The sequence below is a fragment of the Nelumbo nucifera genome, chromosome 4, assembly GCF_055504915.1.
Source record: "Nelumbo nucifera cultivar China Antique chromosome 4, China Antique-T2T, whole genome shotgun sequence".
Lineage (NCBI taxonomy): Eukaryota > Viridiplantae > Streptophyta > Magnoliopsida > Proteales > Nelumbonaceae > Nelumbo > Nelumbo nucifera.
The window spans coordinates 56,738,955-56,760,854 of record NC_142652.1 but is presented as its reverse complement, the minus strand read 5'-3'; the positions used below and the strand labels follow the sequence as shown (position 1 = coordinate 56,760,854).

The 21,900-nt window shown below is 39.8% G+C and overlaps 1 protein-coding gene across 5 annotated transcripts in view; it reads right to left on the bottom strand.

Moving 5' to 3' along the window:
* Positions 1-21,900, bottom strand: part of LOC104589907 (polygalacturonase inhibitor (DUF639)) — a 70,111-nt gene that overhangs the window by 46,948 nt on the left and 1,263 nt on the right. For all 5 annotated transcript variants that reach the window (XM_010248376.3, XM_088903947.1, XM_088903948.1 and 2 more), the window contains exons 2-4: positions 21,303-21,543; positions 21,052-21,138; positions 14,726-14,895 (exon numbers count right to left, since the gene is read on the bottom strand). In XM_010248376.3, coding sequence (XP_010246678.1) covers positions 14,726-14,895; positions 21,052-21,138; positions 21,303-21,543 — 498 coding nt within the window. The remainder of the gene's footprint in view (positions 1-14,725; positions 14,896-21,051; positions 21,139-21,302; positions 21,544-21,900) is intronic.

Here is a 21,900-nt window from a genome sequence, read left to right as displayed (position 1 = left end):
AAAATTAGAAGTTAAGAACTTCTTTAGCCTCTGAATTTGTGACTCCCAATTGCTTGTGACCTCTAAGGGTGTCAATGGACCAGTTTTGGATTGGACCCCATCCAGTCCAAAATCAATTTGGACGGATTGGACAGACCAACAAGGCATATTGGATCGGACCAATCCCGTCCAAAATATTTATTAGATTGGATTGGACCTGGTCCATCTGTAACAAATTTATATTGGATTGGATTGGATTAAGCCAATATCTGGTCCATTGATATAAGATAACAATATATGTGTCAATGGACCGGGTTTGGGTTGAAACCAATCTAAATCAAAATGAATTTTAACAGATTGGACGGTCCAGACATTGAATTGGACCGGTCCAAATTGTTCCAGAACATTCATTGGATTGGATTGGACCTGGTCCATTTATAATGGAGTCACATTGGACTGGATCGGATTGGACCAAATCCAGTCCAATTGACACCCCTAGTGACCACTATATCATCGGCATACAGAATGAGGACAACAATCTTCTCACATTCTCTTTTTAGTTTTTACAAATAATGCGTGGTTTGACTGGCATTGCTTGAACCACATTTGTGGACAACCTTGTTAAATCTGTTGAGCCAAGCCCTAGGGGATTGTTTTAGCCCATACAAGGATTTCTTCAACCTACACACTTTGTGCTCACTTCCCTCTTCAAGGAAACCCAAGGGTTCGATAATGTACACCTCTTGCTCTAAGTTTCCATTGAGGAAGGCATTTTTAATGTCTAGATGATGGAGACCCCAATCAAAGTTTGCATCTAAAGAGAGGAGTACACGTATAGAATTCACCTTAGCAACTAATGCAAATGCCTTAGCATAGTCCACTCCATACACTTACCACCAATCTCGCCTTATACCTTTCAATAGAACCATCAACTCGATGTTTCACTAAGAACACCCATGTATATACCCTACTAGTTCCTTTCCCACAGGGAAATCCATAGGTTCCCAAGTTTTGTTCTTTTGAAGGGCATCATCCATCTCTTGCCTCATAGCATCTATCCATTCTGGTAGTTAAGGTTTTTGCACCAACCTTGGAAATAAAGGCATTAGAGATAGCAGACAAAAAAGCATGCAAGGAAGATGAAAGGTTTTCACATGAGGTAAAGTTGGCTATGGGATACTTGGTAGTATAGGTTTGCACACCTTTACATTTTGCAATAGAAATATCAAGGTTATACACAGGAATAATATCAACAATATCAGAAGAATTAACAAGGACAAGGTTACCTGACTGAGAGGGAGGTATACTAGGAGGTGTACTAGCTTCCAATTTTCCCTCTAGGTAATCCAATGATGGTGTTGGTTACGTAGCCTTTGATCCCTTCATACTATCTAAATGTGGTTGATCCATACGAGGACATTTACATGGGAATACACAAAGTGGAGTTAAGGTCTAGTAGGGATGGAAGAAGGATTTGTCTCTCCTCCAAACCATTACGCTTCTCCCCCTACGGAGAGGCAGGGGTATAGGGTCAACTCTCAAAGAATGATACATCCACGGAAACAAAGAATTTCCTGGATAAAGGGTCAACACACTTATAACCCTTTTAAGTAAAAGGGTAACCCAAGAACATGGAAGGAATGGACTTAGGATCTAGTTTACCACATGATGGAAATAAATTATGGACAAAGAAACAACACCCAAAGACACGTAAGGGAATGGAGAACAAAGGAGATTAGGAAAAGTAACTAGTGAGGAGCCTTAGAATGTAAAACTCAAGATGGCATTCTGGTAATTAAATATGCTACTGTTAACAGAACTGCAATCATCCAAAATCTCTTGGGAACATGAATGTTGATCATTAAACCTTGAGCAATTTCCAGCAAGTGCTGATTCTTTCTTTCTGTAACTCCATTCAGCTAAGGAGTTTTGGAACGGGAACTTCTATGGATTGATCTACAAGTGACAAAGAACTCATTTTGAAGTACTCTTTTTTTATCAATATTTTTGAAGTACACTTTTTTATCAAAATTTTTGAAGTACTCGTTCACATTGTCAGATTGGAAGATTTGAGTTTCAACATGAAATTGCATGAACAGTGAACACCATGCAATGAAAGTCCCTAATAGGTACTTTCTCTCATGAATGCAGAGGATATAACCATGTGTATCGTGAGAAGCCATCAACAAAACTAATAAAATAGTTGTAGCCATTCTCAAAAGTCATAGAGGAAGACCCCCAACATCAGAGTGAACAATTTGAGAAGGAAAAGATGTTCTTTTATTAGTTAGAGGAAATGATCTTCTACAATACTCGCTCAACTGAAATGTTTGACACTGTAATGTCAATCAAGAGACTGACTTAAACAGGTCTGGAAACAAACACTCCAAAGTTTCAAAAGAAAGGCGACCCAGGCAAGAGAAGAAGAGGAAGAAGATGAGAGAAGAAGAATGGAGGAGATGAGAGTACTATCAGTTCTCTCTCCTTTCTCCTAGTCACTTTTTACTAACTTAATCTTAATGAACATAATTACAATGATGCCCTTAATGGGGCAACAAACTCAAACATAACATATAAGGAATAAAAAGAAGTTAACAGGCCCATTAACATAAACATAACTAATAAAAGAAGACAAAAATTAAAGAGTAATAGGGCCCATTCAGCCCAGTCTCTCTACAGCCAAGAGATCAAACACTCGGTTCTTCTCAACATATTTTCAGTACTATTCACCATCCTCAAGATTTTTCCATTCCAAGGCCTCTAGATGGTCCATTTTTCCCAGATTGTAATGAAGAGAAGTACATATCCACAATCCTCTCTCCTTGGTGCATAATTTTTTTTTGATCAATGATAATAAATTTATTAATTCAGAAGCAGATTTAGAGTGAGTTCATACAACATCCCAGGGAGAGGCGCGAGCTGCAGCCCCTCCTTGAATCTTACAAGTAAACTAGGAAAGAAAAGCAAGAATCACAACTGAGCCCAAAACAATTCTTCCCTATTTGCCCCTTGCTTGGCTAACACATTTAACAAAGTATTTGCTGATCTCCCCACCCACTGTACAGTGACCAACATATTCCTTGTCAACCAACTAAATTTCTTCATTTCATTCTTGTAACGCGACATAGCCTCTTCAGGATTTTTCAACCAACCCACCACCACTTTGGAATCCCCCTCGAATGTTAGGTGTTGTACCCCCAGCTGGTTTGCAAATTGCACCCCTTGTACAGCAGCTAATAGTTCTGCCCTGATGGAGTCCCCAATTCCTAAGGGACCTGAGTAGAGCAACAAAATCTCTCCCTTCTCATTTCTCAAAGCACCCCCCATTCCGGATAATCCTGGATTACCCAAGCTACTTCCATCAAAGTTCAACTTCAGTGAGCCTTCGGATGGAGGAGACCAGCTTGTAATTGATTTGTCCTTTAGGGATGAACACCTCGCTACTACTGACCAATTTCTCCAAAGGTCATTAAAGGAGAATTGATGAAAGATTTCCAAGGTCTTCAGCCAAGGTATTGCCCTACTCAGCACACAGTCTTTCAATTCCTGACTGCTCCTTTCCTTTTCTTAAAAAATTCTAGCATTCCTTTCTTCCCAAAGAGTCCAAATCAAGGCAGCACGAGCACATCTCCACATAATTCTCCCTATTTTTGTAGGCCAATAAAAGGTAGAATGGTTGAAGAGCATGTGAACTTCTGCTGGTAGACTCCAACTACTCCCAAACAACGAAAGTAGCCAAGCCCAAAGTTCTGCAGAAAAGGGACAGGATATTAGTAGGTGGAACAATCCTCACCGTGAGCTCTACAAAGGATACACCAATTAGGAGAAATACAAAGGAAAGGTCTTCTCTTTTGTAGGTTATCTAGAGTGTATACTTTCCCATGGAATACTTCCCAACAAAACGCCATCATTTTTGGGGGAACTGGCCTGCACCAAATTTCTTTTGACGGAAAGGGTTGGTGAGTAGAAAGTTGAGAGATAGACTTGAAGAAAGAAGCACAAGTGAAGGTTCCATTGGGTCTAGGAGTCCATACCCTCTTATCTGGCTTGGAGGGATCCAAACAAACCAGATTAAGACAACAAAGCAAGACAGAAAGAGATTCAATTTCATCATCCCTAAGTCCTCTACGAAACCCAAAATCCCAAGTAGGATCTAAGGGTGTTCCCAAAGGTGAGACAAATTTTGAGACCACCTCTTTTTTGTACAAAGAAACAGAAAATAGCAAAGGGAACAAATCCTTTAAAGGTGTGTCTCCTACCCAAATATCCTCCCAAAAATGAACAGCGTTGCCAGAACAAACTTCATACCTGATAAAATTGAGGAATTGAGGAAGGGTGTTGTGAATGGCCTTCCAAGGTGCTGCTAGGTTAGCCTGCCTTGATACACCAGCATCCCATCCATTCTCTGACATCCCATGAATGCTTCCCACCACCTCATGCCATAATCTCTCTCTTTCCAATGGCCATCGCCACAACCATTTCCCTAACAGAGCTTGATTTTTTCCAGTTACCCTCCCAAGTCCCACCACCTCAACTTCTCCAGTTTCCTAGCTTCCCTAACTGGTATCCTAAATACAGACAAAAAATAGGTAGGTAAGTTAGCCAAGGTAGCTCTTATTAGGGTAATTCTCCCTCCTAAAGAGCCATAATTCCTCTTCCATGAGGCTAATCTCTTCTCAAACTTTTCTACCACTGGGTCCAAAATCTACTCTCCCTATGATTTTCCCCTAAAGGAAGCCCTAAGTATAACATAGGCCAAGCAGAGGTGGAACACTCAAGACACTCCGCAATAGCCTCGACCTCCCCTACCTCCAAATTTATACCCACTATGCAGCTTTTTTCCAAATTTATTCTCAAATTAGAAACACTTTCAAATCCTTTTATTAGCTCCTTTAGGTTTTCTACCTTTTCGCTAAAACCTCCTTCACAAAAGATCATTAGGTCATATGCAAACTGAAGGTGGGTGACGGGGACTTAGTGTCTCCCTATTCTCCAACCCCTAATGGCATCTTCACTGTCAGCCTTAGTAATGATCCTACTAATCACATCAGCTACTAAGGTAAAAAGGAAGGGTGAGAGTGGATCCCCTTGCCTAACACCCTTGCAAGCTGGAAAAAAGTCCCTCACCATACCATTTACCAGAATAGAGTAGTGACAAGTACTGATACACCCAAAAATCCAACTACACCACTTGTCCCCAAATCCACAGTTTCACATAACCTCTAATAGAAACTCCCAGCCCACCAAATTATAGGCCTTTTCAAGATACAATTTACAAATGAAACCTCTCTTCCTAGACCTTTTCATTTCCTCCACACACTCATTCACAATTAAGATCTGATCTGTTATTTGTCACCCTTGAATGAAAGCCCCATGGGTTTCACTAATGATAGAAGGGAGAACTATTTTGATCCTCAACGAGAGCACTTTAGCCAAAATTTTATAGATGCTTGTCACCAGACTAATAGGCCTATAATCTTTTGGGTGGTTGGCATCATTCTTCTTAGGTATCAAGGCCAAAAAGGTGGAATTGATTCCAGGGCTTATAATGTGATCGTCTGCAAATTCCTTAAAGACTTCAACTAAATCCTCTTTCAACACTTCCCAACAGTCTTGATAAAGACCCATTGTAAAGCCATCTGGACCTGGAGCCTTGGATCTATCCACTAGAAAGACAGCTTTCTTAATCTCTTCTTCATCGAAATCCCTTTGCAGCCACCTTGCCATTCAGTCATCAATTATTGGCCATTCCACCCCTTCCACGACTGCTCTCTCACTCAAAGGTCTTCTATAAATCGATTTGAAGTAGTCCACAAATTTTCTGGTTGTCATCCTGGTTGGTAATCACCTCCTCTCCTATCTCTAGCTTGGTCACAAGATTCTTTCTTCGTCTCCCATTTTCCAAATCATGGAAAAATCTAGTGTTCCCATCGCCTTCCTTAATCCACTTGTGTCTAGATTTTTGTCTACAACTGATTTCTTCCCTCAGTAACACCTCTTCCAAATCCTTTTTCAATTGTCTCCTTAACATTTTGTCCTCTTCGGTCAACCCATTTTGAGATTCCTTTACATCCAAGTTTTCTATTCGAGAGATTAGGCACAATTTTTGCTCCTCAATTCTACCAAAATGATCTTTATTCCACTCTTTTATTTTGGCTCTCAACCTTTTTAATTTCTTATGAAACTTGATCCCCTTCCATCTTACCCCCCTCTCCTCCTCACCCCACCATTCCTTCACTTTTTTCACAAAATCTGGATGGGTAAGCCACATATTTCCGAATCTAAAAGGTTCCTGTAGGAAAAAACTTAGTACCTATTTGGATAGGACAGTGATCGGAGGTGACCCCTCTAGCAACCAAGTTTTCCAAACTATTCTCCCAAGCTAGGTTAAATAAGAACCTATCCAACTTCGAACACAAAGGGGTTTCCTGAAGGTTGGACCAAGTGTAACTGGTTTGCAGCAGAGGTATTTCCTTCAATTCACATTCTTCAATAAAACCATTAAATTTCCTCATGCTTGTTGTAATTACCTATTGGGGATTACTGGTTTCATTAGAGAATCTAATGACATTAAAATCCCCGCCCAGGCACCAAGGGTCATCCCATAGCCCCTTGATTGCATATAGTTCCTCCCACATCTCATTCCTCTCTCTATAGGAATTAGGGCCATAAACATTGGGTAAGACCCATACACACCCATCCTCTACATTCTTACACTTAATGGAAACTAAGAATCTGCCTATCAATTCTTCCACTACTTCCACCACATCCTCCCTCCACAGTGTTACCATCCCCCCCGAGGCTCCCAAAGAAGGAGATGAACTCCAACCTAAACCTCTAGACCTCCAAAAACTTCTCACCCATCTCCCATCTAATTCCATCATTTTGGATTCTTGTAAAAGCACAATATCGGGTTTTTCCCTTCGAAGTAGGTCTTTGATCACCCTTCTCTTTCTTGCACTCCTTAACCCTCTTACATTCCAGCTAATAACTTTCATCGAGACAAAATAGAAAAAACACCCATGAAAAGGCCATAATCTCCTCATTTTAGGCCCTTCCTCCTATCCCCTCTACCACTACATTCTAAATCTCCCTCAATGTCTGAGATTAGCCTTTTAGGCCATATTGTAGGCTTCCCTTTGGAGTTGGTAGACTTGAATTGCATTTCTAACATGGGAGTTATGTGGCAGTAACACGATTCCAAGCATCCTTGCCGATGGAGAGGAACATGTAGTTGCAAGCAATATGTGGTTGCATCGAACAGACCATCCATGACATAACCAATGAATTATCATATTCCCACTTGGCAAACTTGGGGTCATCAGATTTCAGCTTCACCTCCTTGCCTGCAATGAATCCTAGCTCACCCCTTCCTCCAATGGTAAGCTTGACTAATTGAGACCACTATAGAAAGTTGGTTCCATCAAGTTTTATAGTGGTTATCATACCACTAGAAGCATCAACATTGCCTGGGAACACTCCAAAAACCATCTATACTTCCTTAGGCGAATCCATTAGACTTGAACTAGCAATTTGACAACCCTACAGAACTCCAATAACCAATCAGCACACAATAGACCAACCAGAACAGGTCAACACTCGGTTGGGAGCCAACAAGAAGTAGAAAAAGAGTTTTACAACAGAATGGGAGGGGAACAAAATCTCCCAAAGAAAAACTAGGGTTCAGACAAATGTGGAACCACTTCTCATACCTTCAAAAAAGTAAAACAACCTGAGCGCAACAGGTCTCAAGCAAGAACCAACCTCAGATGGGAATAGAAAATCCCAAATGTCGAACCTGCATTTTTCTGTAATTTTTTATTGAAAAAGCCAAGAAAAAGCATGGAAGCATCAAATGGAGATGAGACCCATACCAAAATCTTCCTGAAAACAGGGAGCACTAAACTGAACCAGATTCAAGGGTTGCCGCTCCGCTGGCACTTGTACGGACTACTAACGTCATCCGGTGGTGGTCCAACATCAGCAGGTCTTCCTAGGTTCAAGGGTCAGCAAAGGAAGCTCTTCCAAGATCCTAACCCACTGTGATACCAAGTTGTAAATGAAAAGTGTGGAAGAAGAAGAAGAAGAAGAGAAAGAGAAGAAAGCTTCAGGAGAATAGGGTGTGTTACCATTTACACCTAAAAAGTTCATGTTTAACTTAATAATGAAAATTACATCCATGCCCCTGAATGGACACCCAAAATACAAATAAAATAGTAAGACAATAATGCTCCTACCCACAATACATAATCTCAACAAAAGTAATTTAGTTATCAAAAGAAAAAAAAAAAATTCAGTCATCAAGCACCCCTTAAAGAAAAAGATAACGTAAACAAAGGAGATAGATCAAATATCATAAATATAAAAGTACTGAAACTGGAGGTGAGAAAGTAAAAGTTCTAGTTAAGTTTGACTTGAAATAAAGCAAGTGCCAAGATGGAGTCCTAACCTTGATGTTAATATAATAGAAGCTTTTGGGTATTGTAGGAATTATTAGCAAAAATAATAGGAATTTGTAGGTAGACCTATTGAATGACAGGTAACAATTATTTCTTTTGTTTGCCCAAACAGATCATCATCATCATCATCCAAGCCTTATCCCAACTATATGTGGTCAGCTACATGAACCCTGTTTTGCCAGTCCGTTCTATTTAATGCCATATTCATTGTTAAATTATTGGTGCTTAAATCATTTATTTCTACTTCTGCCCATGTCCTTTTGGTCTACCCCTTGCTCTTCTAGCCCTTTCAACTTGTAACAAATCACTTCTTCTTATAGGTGTTGCTGATGGTCTTCAATGCACATGACCAAAACATTTTTGTCTACTTTCTCTCATTTTATCACTAGGGAGGGAAGTTGAGTGCCCGATTTGAAGATTTTACATTGCATTGAAATTTTTAAAAAAATCCCAACCTGAGCCCACCAAAGTTGCACCCCTATTTATCACAATTGAAGCCACCCCTAAATTACTGAAAATGACTTCATTTCTGATCCTATCCTTTCTAGTTTTTCCACTCACACATCTCAGCACAAACATTTCTGCCACATTCATTTTCTGGACATGTTTCCCAACACTCTGCTTCATACAGCGTAGCTGGTCTTACAATTGTTTTAAAGAACATTTTTTATCAATAAACTGAATTTCATTAATTATCAAGCCAAAGGAGGACACAAGGAGGAGATAAACTCTCTTAACTCCCCCAGATAGAAGCCATAAAATGAATTACAATATAGCCCAAAAATTAGAGTTTCTTCCCACCTCTTGTTTAGCTAAAGCATCAGCCATGGAGTTGGAAACTCTCTTAACCCAATTCAGCTTGACCTTCATTCCTTGTGTCAAGTATCTAAATTTCCTTTTCTCATTCATGAAAGCCCATCATCCCCTCTCCTCCTCTTTTTGAAGCCAGCCAATAACCAGCTTAGAATCCCCTTCAATTAATATCTTAGTCAAGTTAAGTTCTTTGGCTCTCTTGGCTCCTTCCAACACAGCAAGGATTTCTGCTCTTAATGAGTCCCCAATACCAATGAGAGCAGAGAAAAGAGCCACAATTTTGCCATCTTCATCCCTAAAAGCACCTCAATACCTGAAGGTCCAGGATTTCCTTCACTGCTACCATCAAATTTCAGCTTAATGAAACCATTAGTAGGGGGAGACCAAGTAGGTACAACTAACTATTTTGATGGCTCAGATTCAGCCACTTCTCTCCACTTCCTCCTCAAATCTACCATGCGAATACCATCGAAAGGATTTAAAGTTTTCACCCAATGGATCACCCTAACTGTAATGACTTCAATTAGAGCATCCAAACTTCTTTCTTTGCCTTCAAACAGCCTTTGATTTCTCTGTTCCCAAATAGTCCAAAAAACTGCAGCCTTTAAACATCTCCATAATGTTTTTCCCCTCTTCTTTTTCCAGCTAACAAAGGTAGGGTCAAACAGACTTTGAACATTTGGCAGGGGGATCCACCTCCACCCAAATAAGGAAGAAGACCATTCCCAAATTGACAGTGTAAGGGGACAGGATATCAGTAGGTGATGAGTACACTCACCATTAACCTTACAAGCAGCAACTAGGTCTTTTCCTTTGAAGAAGCTCATAAGTACTAATTCTATCCCAAAAATCTTCCTAGCAGAAGCCCCAAATCTTATGCGGAATAGGCTTACTCCAGATTTCTTTCGTCGGAAACAGATGGCCCCCAAAGTCACTAGGATAGTAGGATTCAATAAAGATAAAAAGAAAGAGGAACAAGATGCCCAATGGAGAGAGAGTCCAGACCCGAGAGTCAATGCGAGAGGGATCTAAATAAACATTCTCAAGGTTTTGAATCAACTTCAATGCTCTATCAACCTCACAGTCATGGAGATCTCTTCTAAGGCCCACCCAAAACCGGAGGTAGAATTAGAAGGAGACAAAAAGGAAGCGATAGGTTCACCCCTACAATTAGAGATAGCATAAACGGAAGGGTATAGCTCTTTGAGGGAGGTGTTATCCAACCAAATATGCTCCCAAAATTTGATAGAATTACTAGAGCAAGGGTTATACCTGATGTGGTCGGGGAATAAAGACAAGATAGCATGGATAGACTTCCAACGAGAAGCTCTTGTTGCCCTAGCCAGCACGCCAGCATCCCAACCATCAGCCGCAAGCCCGTGAATACTGACTATCACCTTAGCCCACGCCTTGTCCTTCTCAATAGGCAATCTCCATAACCACTTAGCCAACAGAGCCCTAATTCCTTCCTGAATATTCCCCAAACCAAGCCCACCAAACCTCTTGCTTCTTCTGACAATATCCCAGCAAACTCTATGATCTTTCTTTTCTTCCCCTGGCTTCCATAAAAAATCTCTCATCAACTTTTCAAGCTTCTTGCTGATCTCAACAAGAATTCTGAAAACTGACATGAAATAAATCGGCAAGTTAGCAAGGGTGGACTTAATGAGGGTGGTCCTACCCCCCAAGAAGAAATAGCTCTTCTTCCAAGAAGCTAGATGCTTAGTGAACTTCTCAACCACTGGGTTCCAGAAGTTATACCCCTTTGCATTATCCCCTAAAGGCAAGCCCAAGTAGCTCATAGGCAAGTAATCCACCTTACAACCCAACAAATCAGCTCATTCAGACACTTGGTTATCCTCCATGTTCAAACCCACAAGACAACCCTTATCCCAATTCACTTACAAATTCGACATTTTCTTAAATAAGATGACAATCCACTTTAAGCTTCTCACATATCTCCTATCACTCCCATCACTAAACAAAATTGTGTCATCCACAAACTGAAGATGAGTGACAGGGATCTCCTCTGTACCAATTCTCCAACCTTTCATTAGACCTTTGTCATTAGCCCTCGTAATCAGTCTCCCAAGCACATCCGCAATCAAAGTGAAAAGAAAGGGGGATAAGGGGTCACCCTGTTTAATTCCCCTAATAGCTAGAAAGTGATCCACTACAGCTCCATTAACCAAAATTGAATAATGACAAGACTTTAAACAACCTGAAATCCATCTACACCACCTATCACCAAAACCAAAGTTCTTCATTCCTTCCAACAAAAAACCCCAATCAACCAGGTCATAAGCCTTCTCCAGGTCCAACTTGTAAACCAACCCCTTCCTTCCTTATGTCCCCAGCACATTCATTAGCAATTAAGATTTGACCAACAATCTGCTTATCCTGAACAAAGGCTCCTTGTATTGGAGAAATCAAAGAAGGAAGCACAACCCTAATTGTCCTGGATAACACCTTAGCAATGATTTTATACAGGCTATTGATTAGACTGATAGACCTAAAGTCCTTCGGATGCAACGCTTCAGACTTCTTGGGGATGAGGGTAATAAAGGTGAAGTTAAGCCCCAGATTGATAATGCCTCTCCCAAAAAATTCATTAAACACCTTCTGCGAGTCATCCTTTAAAATTTCCCAGCAGTCTTGATAAAAAGCCATCATAAAACCATCAAGACCTAGGGCTTTGGATCTATCCATAGCAAACACAGCCTCTTTTAAAGAACATTTCTTTTAACCTAAGTGGTATCTACCTATCACATAAAACTCTAGATGCATCCCTCCATTTTACCCATCCTACTCTAATTCTATGAGCGATATCCTCCTCAATCTCTCTCTTGTTCGGAATTATTGAACCAAGGTACTGAAAAATGTCACATTTAGTTATTTCTTGGTTTCCAATACTAAGTGTACCCTCATTTTCCCAAACAGATGGTATAAGGAAATATTAATCGAGTGCATTACAGTTAGAAAGGTTCATTGGGTAAAGCCTTTGGAGGCTTTCACACTTTTTTCAACAGAAGACATAATAAGGAATTGGGGAATAGTAGTTGGTTCTTCCTTCAAGAAGCCCATGGTCCAAAAGGAATGAAAACCACCAAAGGAAGGCTTTATTAAACTTAACTTTGATGGGTGCAGCCTAGAAAACCTGGGACCATCAAGTCTAAAGACTAAGTCTAAAGTTTGGTGGGGTATGCTAAAGATTTTTAAAGAAAGTGGATCTTTAGGAAATTTCAAAAAAGGCCCTAAGAAGTTGGGGGCCTCAACCAAAAGGAATAGGGCTGGTAAACAATTGAAGATGTCAAGAGAGAAGCCTAGAAAATTTTCAAGGACTCATCCAAAGACTGTCAAGCTGGTGGAAGGTGGAAGTGATGAGCAATCGTCAAATGATCGTATTGTGGGAGATTCTGCAGGGGAAGGTGATGGTGAAGGATCGAATGAAAAGTCAAATGAGGAGGTCCGGAAAGTTTCAAGTGAAGCAAATTTGAATGTTGATTGATTTTCAGATGAACCCGAGGTTGGCTTTATGGCTCTCATGACCTTGTATCCTAAAGCAACATTGACTTCTTCTCAAGCAGTGGTGCCACAAGTTTTGGAAGCATCTAATGACATTTATGAGCCTGGTCATATTGGTGTTGAGGAGGATTGTGTGATTTCTCAAAGAAGTTAGAAAAAAAAATCGATAGTTGAAGAAGTGATGTGGGTAAGATTGGAGTTGATTTGGGTAGAAATAAGGTTTATCCAGTTCCCATGGTCTTAGATGGAGTAGTGGATGCAAAGAAACTTAGGGGTGCTAGTAAATCCCATCTGGTGCATGCTACGAAGGGCTTGATCAGAACTGGTCCTTGCAGTAACATAAAAGGGTGTATAGAAGAAGAGGAGCAAGCAAGAAAGTCATTAACCAGAAGATTCTTGGTGGGGATGGTGTTGACAATCTGAATGTTTCTGTGGTGAGTATACACAAAGCAGAGTTTGAGAGGTTGGGAGAATTCAAGAAAAAAAGAAAAAAGATAAGGAGGATTGCGAAGTCTCAAAGAGAGATGACAATCTAATTGCAGTCCCAGAGGTAGACTCTGAAGGCAGCCTGGATGCGAAGAGGCTTGCAGATAGAGATGTTGAGGTTGGTAAAGCTTTGGGGTTATTTTTCTTTGGTAGAGAAGCAATTTCTAGAAAAGCTTTTAAATAATTCAAGAAAAGAAGCAAGGAGAGGTGCCAGAAGGGATTTTGAGGAATTCGAAAGAAAAAGAAAGTAATAGAAGTTGAAGAAAACCTGTTGGGAAGGAAACAAATCATGGGATGAGGACTTTTCAACCCAAGAAGATTCACTCACAGATGAAGACTGAAGACTTGGTTGGGCTGCGAGGAGGGGTTTCTGCTTTTGGCCAGCTGTTGGGTTGGTGGTCTATGTATTATTGGGTTTATTTGGGGCTTTGCCTTGATCTTTGCTTGGAATGGGTGGGGTAACCTCATGTTTGTAAATTGTGAGGTTAGCGGGTCTTTTTTTTTTTTTTTGATCAATAACAGCAGTTAGAGGGTCTTTTTGGGGGCCTTGTGGCTGTTCTTCTCCTGGTGATGCCTTATCACCTTTCTGATGTATTTATTCTTTTTTCTTTAAAAAAAATAATTTATCCTTCAAAAAAAAAAGGAAGGGAAATGTGGGTCAAGGGAGAAGGTTTGGAAGAGGATCTTGAGGAATAATTTTGTTTTTGAGTCTATTGGAGTTGTCTTTTGTAGTGTTGTTGAGTATTGTTGTTTCACCCTGTTTGCGCTTTCATGTAGGTTGATGGAGTGTTGATTTTGATGTTGGGATTTTCCTTTTCTCTCTCGGGTGATTCCTAATCACCTCCCCCTTGTAATTTCTTTTTTATTTTCAACAAATTCTAATTTAGTATGAAAAAAGAAAAACCTAAGACAACCAGGAATCAAAGGAGTAATTAGAGATGAGACGGGCCAAGTAATGGAAGGACCTCATTGGTGTTGGTGAGTCCCTAATAGCAGAGTTAATGGCTGTGTTGCAAGTAGTACAGTATGCTAGTGAAATAAATTTTAGCAAGCTGCTCATTGAAGGGAACTTACAGATGGTAAGGGCATGTCTGCTGAATAGTGAGAGAGCCTTGTATTCCTATAGGCATGTGGTCTATAAAAAAAAATGAAACTAAAAGGGGATTTTGCTCCAAGCAGAAGCAAGTTGCCCCCAGATTTATCAATATACATCTCATGTAAACTAACTTCAACTGAATTGGGCAAAACTGAGATAGAACATATGCCAATTGTCATGGCATGTGTCTTTAGAAATAAGCATGACCTAAAATATATAGGACAGAGATGAATATAAAAGAACATAGTAGAAAACTCTACCGATAAAAAAATGTAGAAAACACTACTAACATGATTATAACAGTACAATCTGATTAAAAAGAACTTCATGTTGCACAATAGGTGCAACTCAAGGAGCTAAAGCATACTTGTCAAGGCTTCCAAGGTACTTGTTATATATGAAAAAATGAAGCTGGCCACCTGAAGAGCTTGTGAGTGCCTCAAAAAGATTGTGCACTGTAATTATATCCGCTACAGCAGCACAAGCAGGAGCAATTCGTGCAAAAGCCTCTGGTCCGACAGTTTTTTTGTCATCAACCTGGTCCAGAAACCAAAGAAAAGAAAACAAAAAGAATGAGAAACTACACAGATGATAATAACTTCAAGAGACCAATGGTTTATTAAGCTACACTACAGTAACTTTGATAATATCTTGTGAAGAAAAATAACCAGCACTTATTTCTTCCTTTAATCAGAAAATACAGGAAGAAAGATAAAAGTACAAGAGCAGGAGAGGAAGAAAAGAGAAGAAAAGAGAAGAGAAACAAAGGAGAAGGAGAGGAGAAAATCGAACTCTCACCAGCCCCAAACTTTTATTAATTGTGTTAAAAAGTTGATTATGTATGTGTTATGTCAGTATTAGTACCATAGGGGTACTATTGTAATTTCCTGATTATATTATGATCGCCCTAATATAAATATGAGAGTTGGTGCCGCCAGCTTGACCTTTTTGTCTCTCAACTCTCTTCTCTCCTCTCTCTTCCCTCTTCTCTCTTCAGTCTCTATCTTCTCCGTTTAATATGGTATCAGAGTGAAAGGGAGATTGATCAAGTTTTTTCTTCCTCAACTGCTCTTTTATTTTTTTTTTTTTTTGGAGAACCCAGAGAACAGCACTGGACTGATCTGAGAAGCTTTTTTCTTCCTTTTTTTCTTTATTTCTTGGTTGTGTACCAAGACAGAACCTGTAACAGGTTCGACTGACTGATGTGAGGTGATCAGCACCTGTAGTTTCCCCTCTGTGTGGATCATGTGATCCTTGTGATATGTTTGTAGGTCGATGATGACCTGTGTGTGCTGTAACAGAAACCTTGTGATGAGATTGTAGGTCTATGATGACCTGTGTGTACTGCAACAGCAGTAGGATAATATCTGAATGTTTGTAGGGCTTCGTTGGGTCCAAAAGTTTGGAGTTTCTCAGTTTCTTGGTGCAGTTTTTTATTACTCCCAGCAGTAGTACATTGTGAGAAAGGGAGATAGTGTGGACTGTGAAAATATAATAATAATAATAAATCTGTTGTAGTGTTGGACTGCTCTGCCCTTTAGTCTTGTGGCTATTTAGGAGTGATCTGAAGCAGCCATCATGAGTATTGAACACTCTGCCACATCTGGCATTTCCTCAATGCAGAATGGGATGAGTGGGGGTATAGATTTATCCTTCCCTATCGCTGTTATACCTCTGGATGGACTTAATTATCTAGAATGGTCAAAGGGGATCAGACTGTACATTACTGCAAAAGGAAAATAGGGTACATAAATGGGAAAATTAAAGAACCCAATTCCAGGAATGCAGAACATGACAGGTGGAACCAAGAAAACAGCAAGGTAATGTCATGGCTCCTAGTGTCTATGCAACCTCAAGTGAGAAGAAATTTTATGTGGGCTGAAATGGTTTATGAGATCTAGGAACAAGCAAAGTCAACATACTCTGAACTGCGTCACTATGCAAAGATTTACCAGTTACAAGCAGAGTCATCCACTTGTAAACAGCGGGAGAGAAGCCTCTCCATGTACTACTCGGACTTGACTTCCATCTAAAAGGACTTGGACCATTACGGCATTACTAGAATGTGAACTAGAAGTGTGATGAAGATGCAAAAGCTTACAAGGCACTTGTTTCACAGCAGAAAGTTTTTGCCTTCCTTATAGGTTTAAATCCTATTTATGAATCCATTAGGGTACAAATCCTAAGAAGCAAGGATCTCCCATCTGTCCAAGAGGAATATGCCCTAATACAGTCAGAGGAAAGCGAAAGAAACTTGATGAATAGTTCTGAAGAGGATTCAGTTGCTTTGGCAGCAAAAGGGAATATTGTTACAGGTAGGGGAAATTCCTTTAAGAAGGAAGACTCTCAAAAAAGGGTGGACGATAAGGACAAACTATGGTGTATTCATTGGCAGAAGCCTTGGCACACACGTGATACTTGCTGGGAAACTTCATGGGAAGCCAAAGTGGGCTCAGGAGTTGAGCAAGAAATAGAGTTCATATCAGAATAAGAAGCAAGGACAACAAGGTCCAAGGAAGTCCAATGCAGCAAACATGGCCTCTCAGGAGACTCAATCCTCTACTACTACTGTGACTCTGACGCACCCCTCTGGTTTTGATCCTCAATTCGTCTGATGGGCTCTGCCCCTTCTCCCTCGACCTCATTTGCATCTACATTAGGTAACTCTGCCACAGCTTTCCATATCTCTTCTCATTCCCCTGACTCTCCTTGGATAATTGATTTTGGAGCATCAGACCATATGACTGGTAAGTCAAGTTATTTTCAGTCTTATCATCTCCTCTTTGGGAGGGATAAAGTGACACTAGCCAATGGCTCATTCTCCACCATTGCTGGTCAAGGAACCATATCCCTTCCCTTTGGCCTTAATCTTTCTAATGTTTTGCATGTTCCAAAATTACCCATAAATTTGTTTTCGATCAGTAGTACACCCTATATCAAATCTGAAGAGCAACTTGCAGATATATTCACAAAGGACTTACATCACTCGCGACATAATGATTTATGTGACAAGTTGGGCATGATTGACCTCTATGTCCCAACTTGAGGGTGAGTGTTAAAAGGTTGTTTATGTATGTGTTATGTCAGTATTAGTACCATAAGGTACTATTGCATTTCCTAATTATATGATCGCCTTAATATAAATATGAGAGTTGGCGCCATCATCTTGACTTTTTTGGCTCTCAACTCTCTTCTCTCCTCTCTCCTCTCTCTTCCCTCTTCTCTCTTCTTCCTTCTCTCTTCAGCCTCTATCTTCTTTGTTTAATAAATTTGATCAAAAGAAATTTAGAGATAATTACATAGATACCCTTGTATAGGGCGGATGTTTATAAACTTAGATACAAATGGTTAACAAGCCCATGAGATAAAGGCCCATTAACACAAAAATAAAAATAAAAAATATAAGACTAAACTAAACTAAGGCCCATCCGGCCCAATATCTCTACACTCCCCCTCAAGTTGAGCATAGATGTCAATCATGCCCAACTTGCATACATATTGCTACAATTTAGCTTTAGGAACTCACTTGGTAAGTACATAAGCCAGTTGCTTTTCAGATGCAATAAAGGGTAGGCAAACCTCTCCCAATTCCTCTCTCTCTCTCTTTAATGAAATGCCTGTCCACCTCAATATGCTTTGTTTGATCATGTTGGATAGGATTATGTGCTACATTAATGGCCGCTTAATTGTCACAATACAACATCAAGGGTTCACCCATCTCCTCCATCAGAGACTGTAACCATAAAAGCTCAGATACACCATGTGCCATGGCTCTCTATTCTGCCTCAGCTAAAGACCTAGCTACCACTAACTACTTCTTGCTCTTCCAAGAAACCAAATTTCCAGCAACCATAGTACAATACCCAGATGTAGACCTCCTATCATCAATACATCCTACCTAGTCTACATCTATGTATGCTTCCAGTTTCCTGTAACCATGCTTTCCAAAAAGGATACCTTTTCCTAGCATACCCTTCAAGTAACTCAAAATTCTCTCTGTTGCAGCCATATGTGTATCTCTGGGGGCATGCATAAACTAGCTAATGACACTAACAACATAAGAAATGTCAGGGTGAGTCATGCATAGGTACAACAACTACCCAAGCAACCTCTAGAACACTCCCCTATCCTCAAGTAACTCTTCATCAGAAGCAAAGAGCTTTCTGATCAATCAGTGTGATAGCAGGTTTGACCCCAAGTTTGCTTATTTCAATAAGCAAGTCAAGTAAGTACTTACATTAGGAGATTGAAGATGCCATCTTTGGACCTAGCAACTTCAATCCCCAAGAAGTATCTCAATTCTCCCAAATCTTTAGTTTCAAATTCAGCATTAATATCTTGTCCCTTTTCTGCAGACCTTTGGGCTTGGCTACTTTCGTTGTTTGGGGGTAGTTGGAGTCTACCAGCAGAAGTTCACATGCTCTTCAACCATTCTACCTTTTATTGGCCTACAAAAACAGGGAGAATTATGTGGAGATGTGCTCGTTCTGCCTTGATTTGGACTCTTTGGGAAGAAAGAAATCTTAGAATCTTTCAAGAAAAGGAAAGGAGCAGCCAGGATTTGAAAGACTGTGTGTTAAATAGGGCAATACATTGGCTGAAGACCTTAGAAATATTTCATCAATTCTCCTTTAATGACCTTTTGAGAAATTGGTCAGCAATAGCGAGGTGTTCATCTCTAAAGAACAAATCAATTACAAGTCGGTCTCCTCCATCCGAAGGCTCACTAAAGTTGAACTTTGATGGAAGTAGCATGGGTAATCCAGGTTTATCCAGAATGAGGGGTGCTTTGAGAAATGCGAAGGGAGAGATTTTGTTGCTTTACTCAGGTCCCTTGAGATTTGGGAACTCCATCAAGGCAGAACTTTTAGCTGTTGTACAAGGGGTGCAATTTGCAAACCAGCTGGGGGTACAACACCTAATAACCGAGGGGGATTCCAAAGTGGTGGTGGGTTGGTTGAAAAATTCTGAAGAGGCTATGTGGCGATACAAGTTTCGCCCCTACATTAGCAAAGTGGTCAACCGGAATTACCCCTGAACTTGTACTTTCCTTCTGCTTTCCTCACTACTCACCATAGAATCAGCATGAGAGAGGGTAACATCATCCTTTGCCAATATATTTTGTTTGGTAATGTCATATTTTGGATTCAGCCCTATAAGAAATTCAAACACCCTGTTTCTTTCCACAAGTTTTCTATATGTTTCAACATCTTTTTTACTCTCCCAAGCAATCACCTCCATCAAAATCAATTTCTTGCCACAGAGATTTCAGCATTGAATAATAAACGGCTAATGGTTTTTCCCATTGTCATAAATTATTCACATCATTTTTTAGCTTATATGCTCTAGCCACATTCAATTTCTGGGAGTACGTCTCTACAACAATATCCCAAATTCCTCTGCAGAATTTATCCACAAGTAACGTTGGCTGATATGAGGTTGCATTGAATTCACCAACCAACCAATAACAATATAATTTTCCTGCATCCACGTCTCGTGGGAGGGATCATCTTCCTAAGGTTCCTTCTTACTACCAGAAATATACCCCCACTTTCCTCTACTACAAACATATATTCTGACTGACTATGACCAAGCCAAACAATTGGTTCCATCAAGCTTCACTATGGTCATGGCTAGAGAGGGTCAACAGAGGCTCTTGGAGCCCATCCAAACTCTGAGCTATGCTTGATTTCTACTTCAGAGTGCTTCATTGTTTCTAAAAATTCAAGAACCAATATTCAAACAGCAAATAAGAATCATTGGAAAAGATAACAACTAAAACTGACCTCAACAGGATCCCCAGATTGTGATTTCACCATACCCAGAAACCCAAGAGAAAACAAGAAAAAACCCAACTGCCCCTTGTAGGCCTTCCAAAAATCAGTTCTACTTGAACCAATCTCTATAGCAATTAAAAAGGATCCCTTCAAGCCCTGAGCTCCAAGTTGGAAACCCCTCTAGGACCCTTAATTCAAAAATCTCCAGTTTCTAGGGTTTTGGGCAAGAACTCCAAAAACTGTCTTGAGCACCAATCTGATCGCCTCTTTTCTCCTGAAATCCTCTACCAACTGGGCTGATTATCTTCTTTAATCAATTATCCATTCAATTCTCCATACACAATGTGTATGGGATTAAGGAGAAAAGAAAAAAAGATAGTTATATGCTCTAATACCAAGAAGAAAAATAACCAGCACTTATTTCTTCCCATAATTAGAAAATGCAGCAAGAAAGATAAAAGTATGAGAGCAGGAAAGGAAGAGAAGAGAAGAGAAGAGAAACAAAGGAGGAGAGGAGAATATTGAACTCTCTCTCTCCAGTTCCAAATTTTTATTAATTAAATCAAAAGAAATTTAGAGATAATTACGTAGATACCCTTGTACAGGGCAGATGCTTATAAACTTAAAGAAAAAAGGTTGACTGGCCCATTAACACAAAAAAAAATAAAAATAATAAATATAACACTAAACTAAACTAAGGCTCATCTGGCCCAATATCTCTGCATGTATGAACACTGTAAGTGATAGGATTGTGGCTTGCCACCACCTTACATTATGCATTAAATGATTTAGCAATTTGCAAAGAAACATTCTGTGTAAAGTAATATGATTGCAGCTTTCCACCACCTTACATTATGTATTAAATGATTTACCAATTTGTAGAGAAACAGAGAATATTTAGGATGTGTGGAGGAACCTGAACAGCCATGTTTGTTGAATTTGAATAAAAAAATGACCATCCATCCTCATTCTCATTTTCCTGAACATTGCAAGATTCATCTCCCTATGACATAAAATAAAAGTGTGTATAGAAGCCTCACATTAGTAAGAGTCCTGCTGTTCAAAAAAATCTATCTACGGATAGATAGATAACATTAATCTTCAGTATTTCAATGATCAGAAAAAAGAGCAATCTTCAACGCTTCTTAAAAATGATGATTGTCTTACTTTGTGTAAGGGCTCAGGCTCGCTCTTAACACCAGGGTCTTCCCATGCAAGCATCATATCATATGTCAATAAGCTGAATTCTTTATCACTCAAATAATCTGGGCGTTGAGTCAACACATTGAGTGCTTGATATGAGCAGAATTCTAGCAAATTTCGAGCATAAGTAGAAACATGCTGAGCATGCTCAGGCAGCTGAGTCTCGAAGCAATGTTGCAATTCTTCTGTTGGAATTTGAAGAATCCTGTGATAGTACAAGGAATCTTAAAGGAAGGCAAAGCAGAGAAGTAAAGTGAGAACCACGTCATTTTTTATGCATATTGTTTTGTATTTTGCCAGTATTACATGGACTCACATAAGTGGACAAAGTATCCATGCTGGACTCACATTAGATTCCAACACTCCATAGATTGATTTTAATTTGCATGTCTGCATCCATATGAAACATTGGGTTTCTCTCATACTACAAACAAGATTCCGAAACACTGGATTCTACTGCAAGCAGATAAAAAAGGGCAGCCCAGTGCACGAGGCTCCCACAAATGTGGGTCTGGGGAGGAACAGATGTACGCAGCTTTACCCTGTGCATACAGAGAGGCTG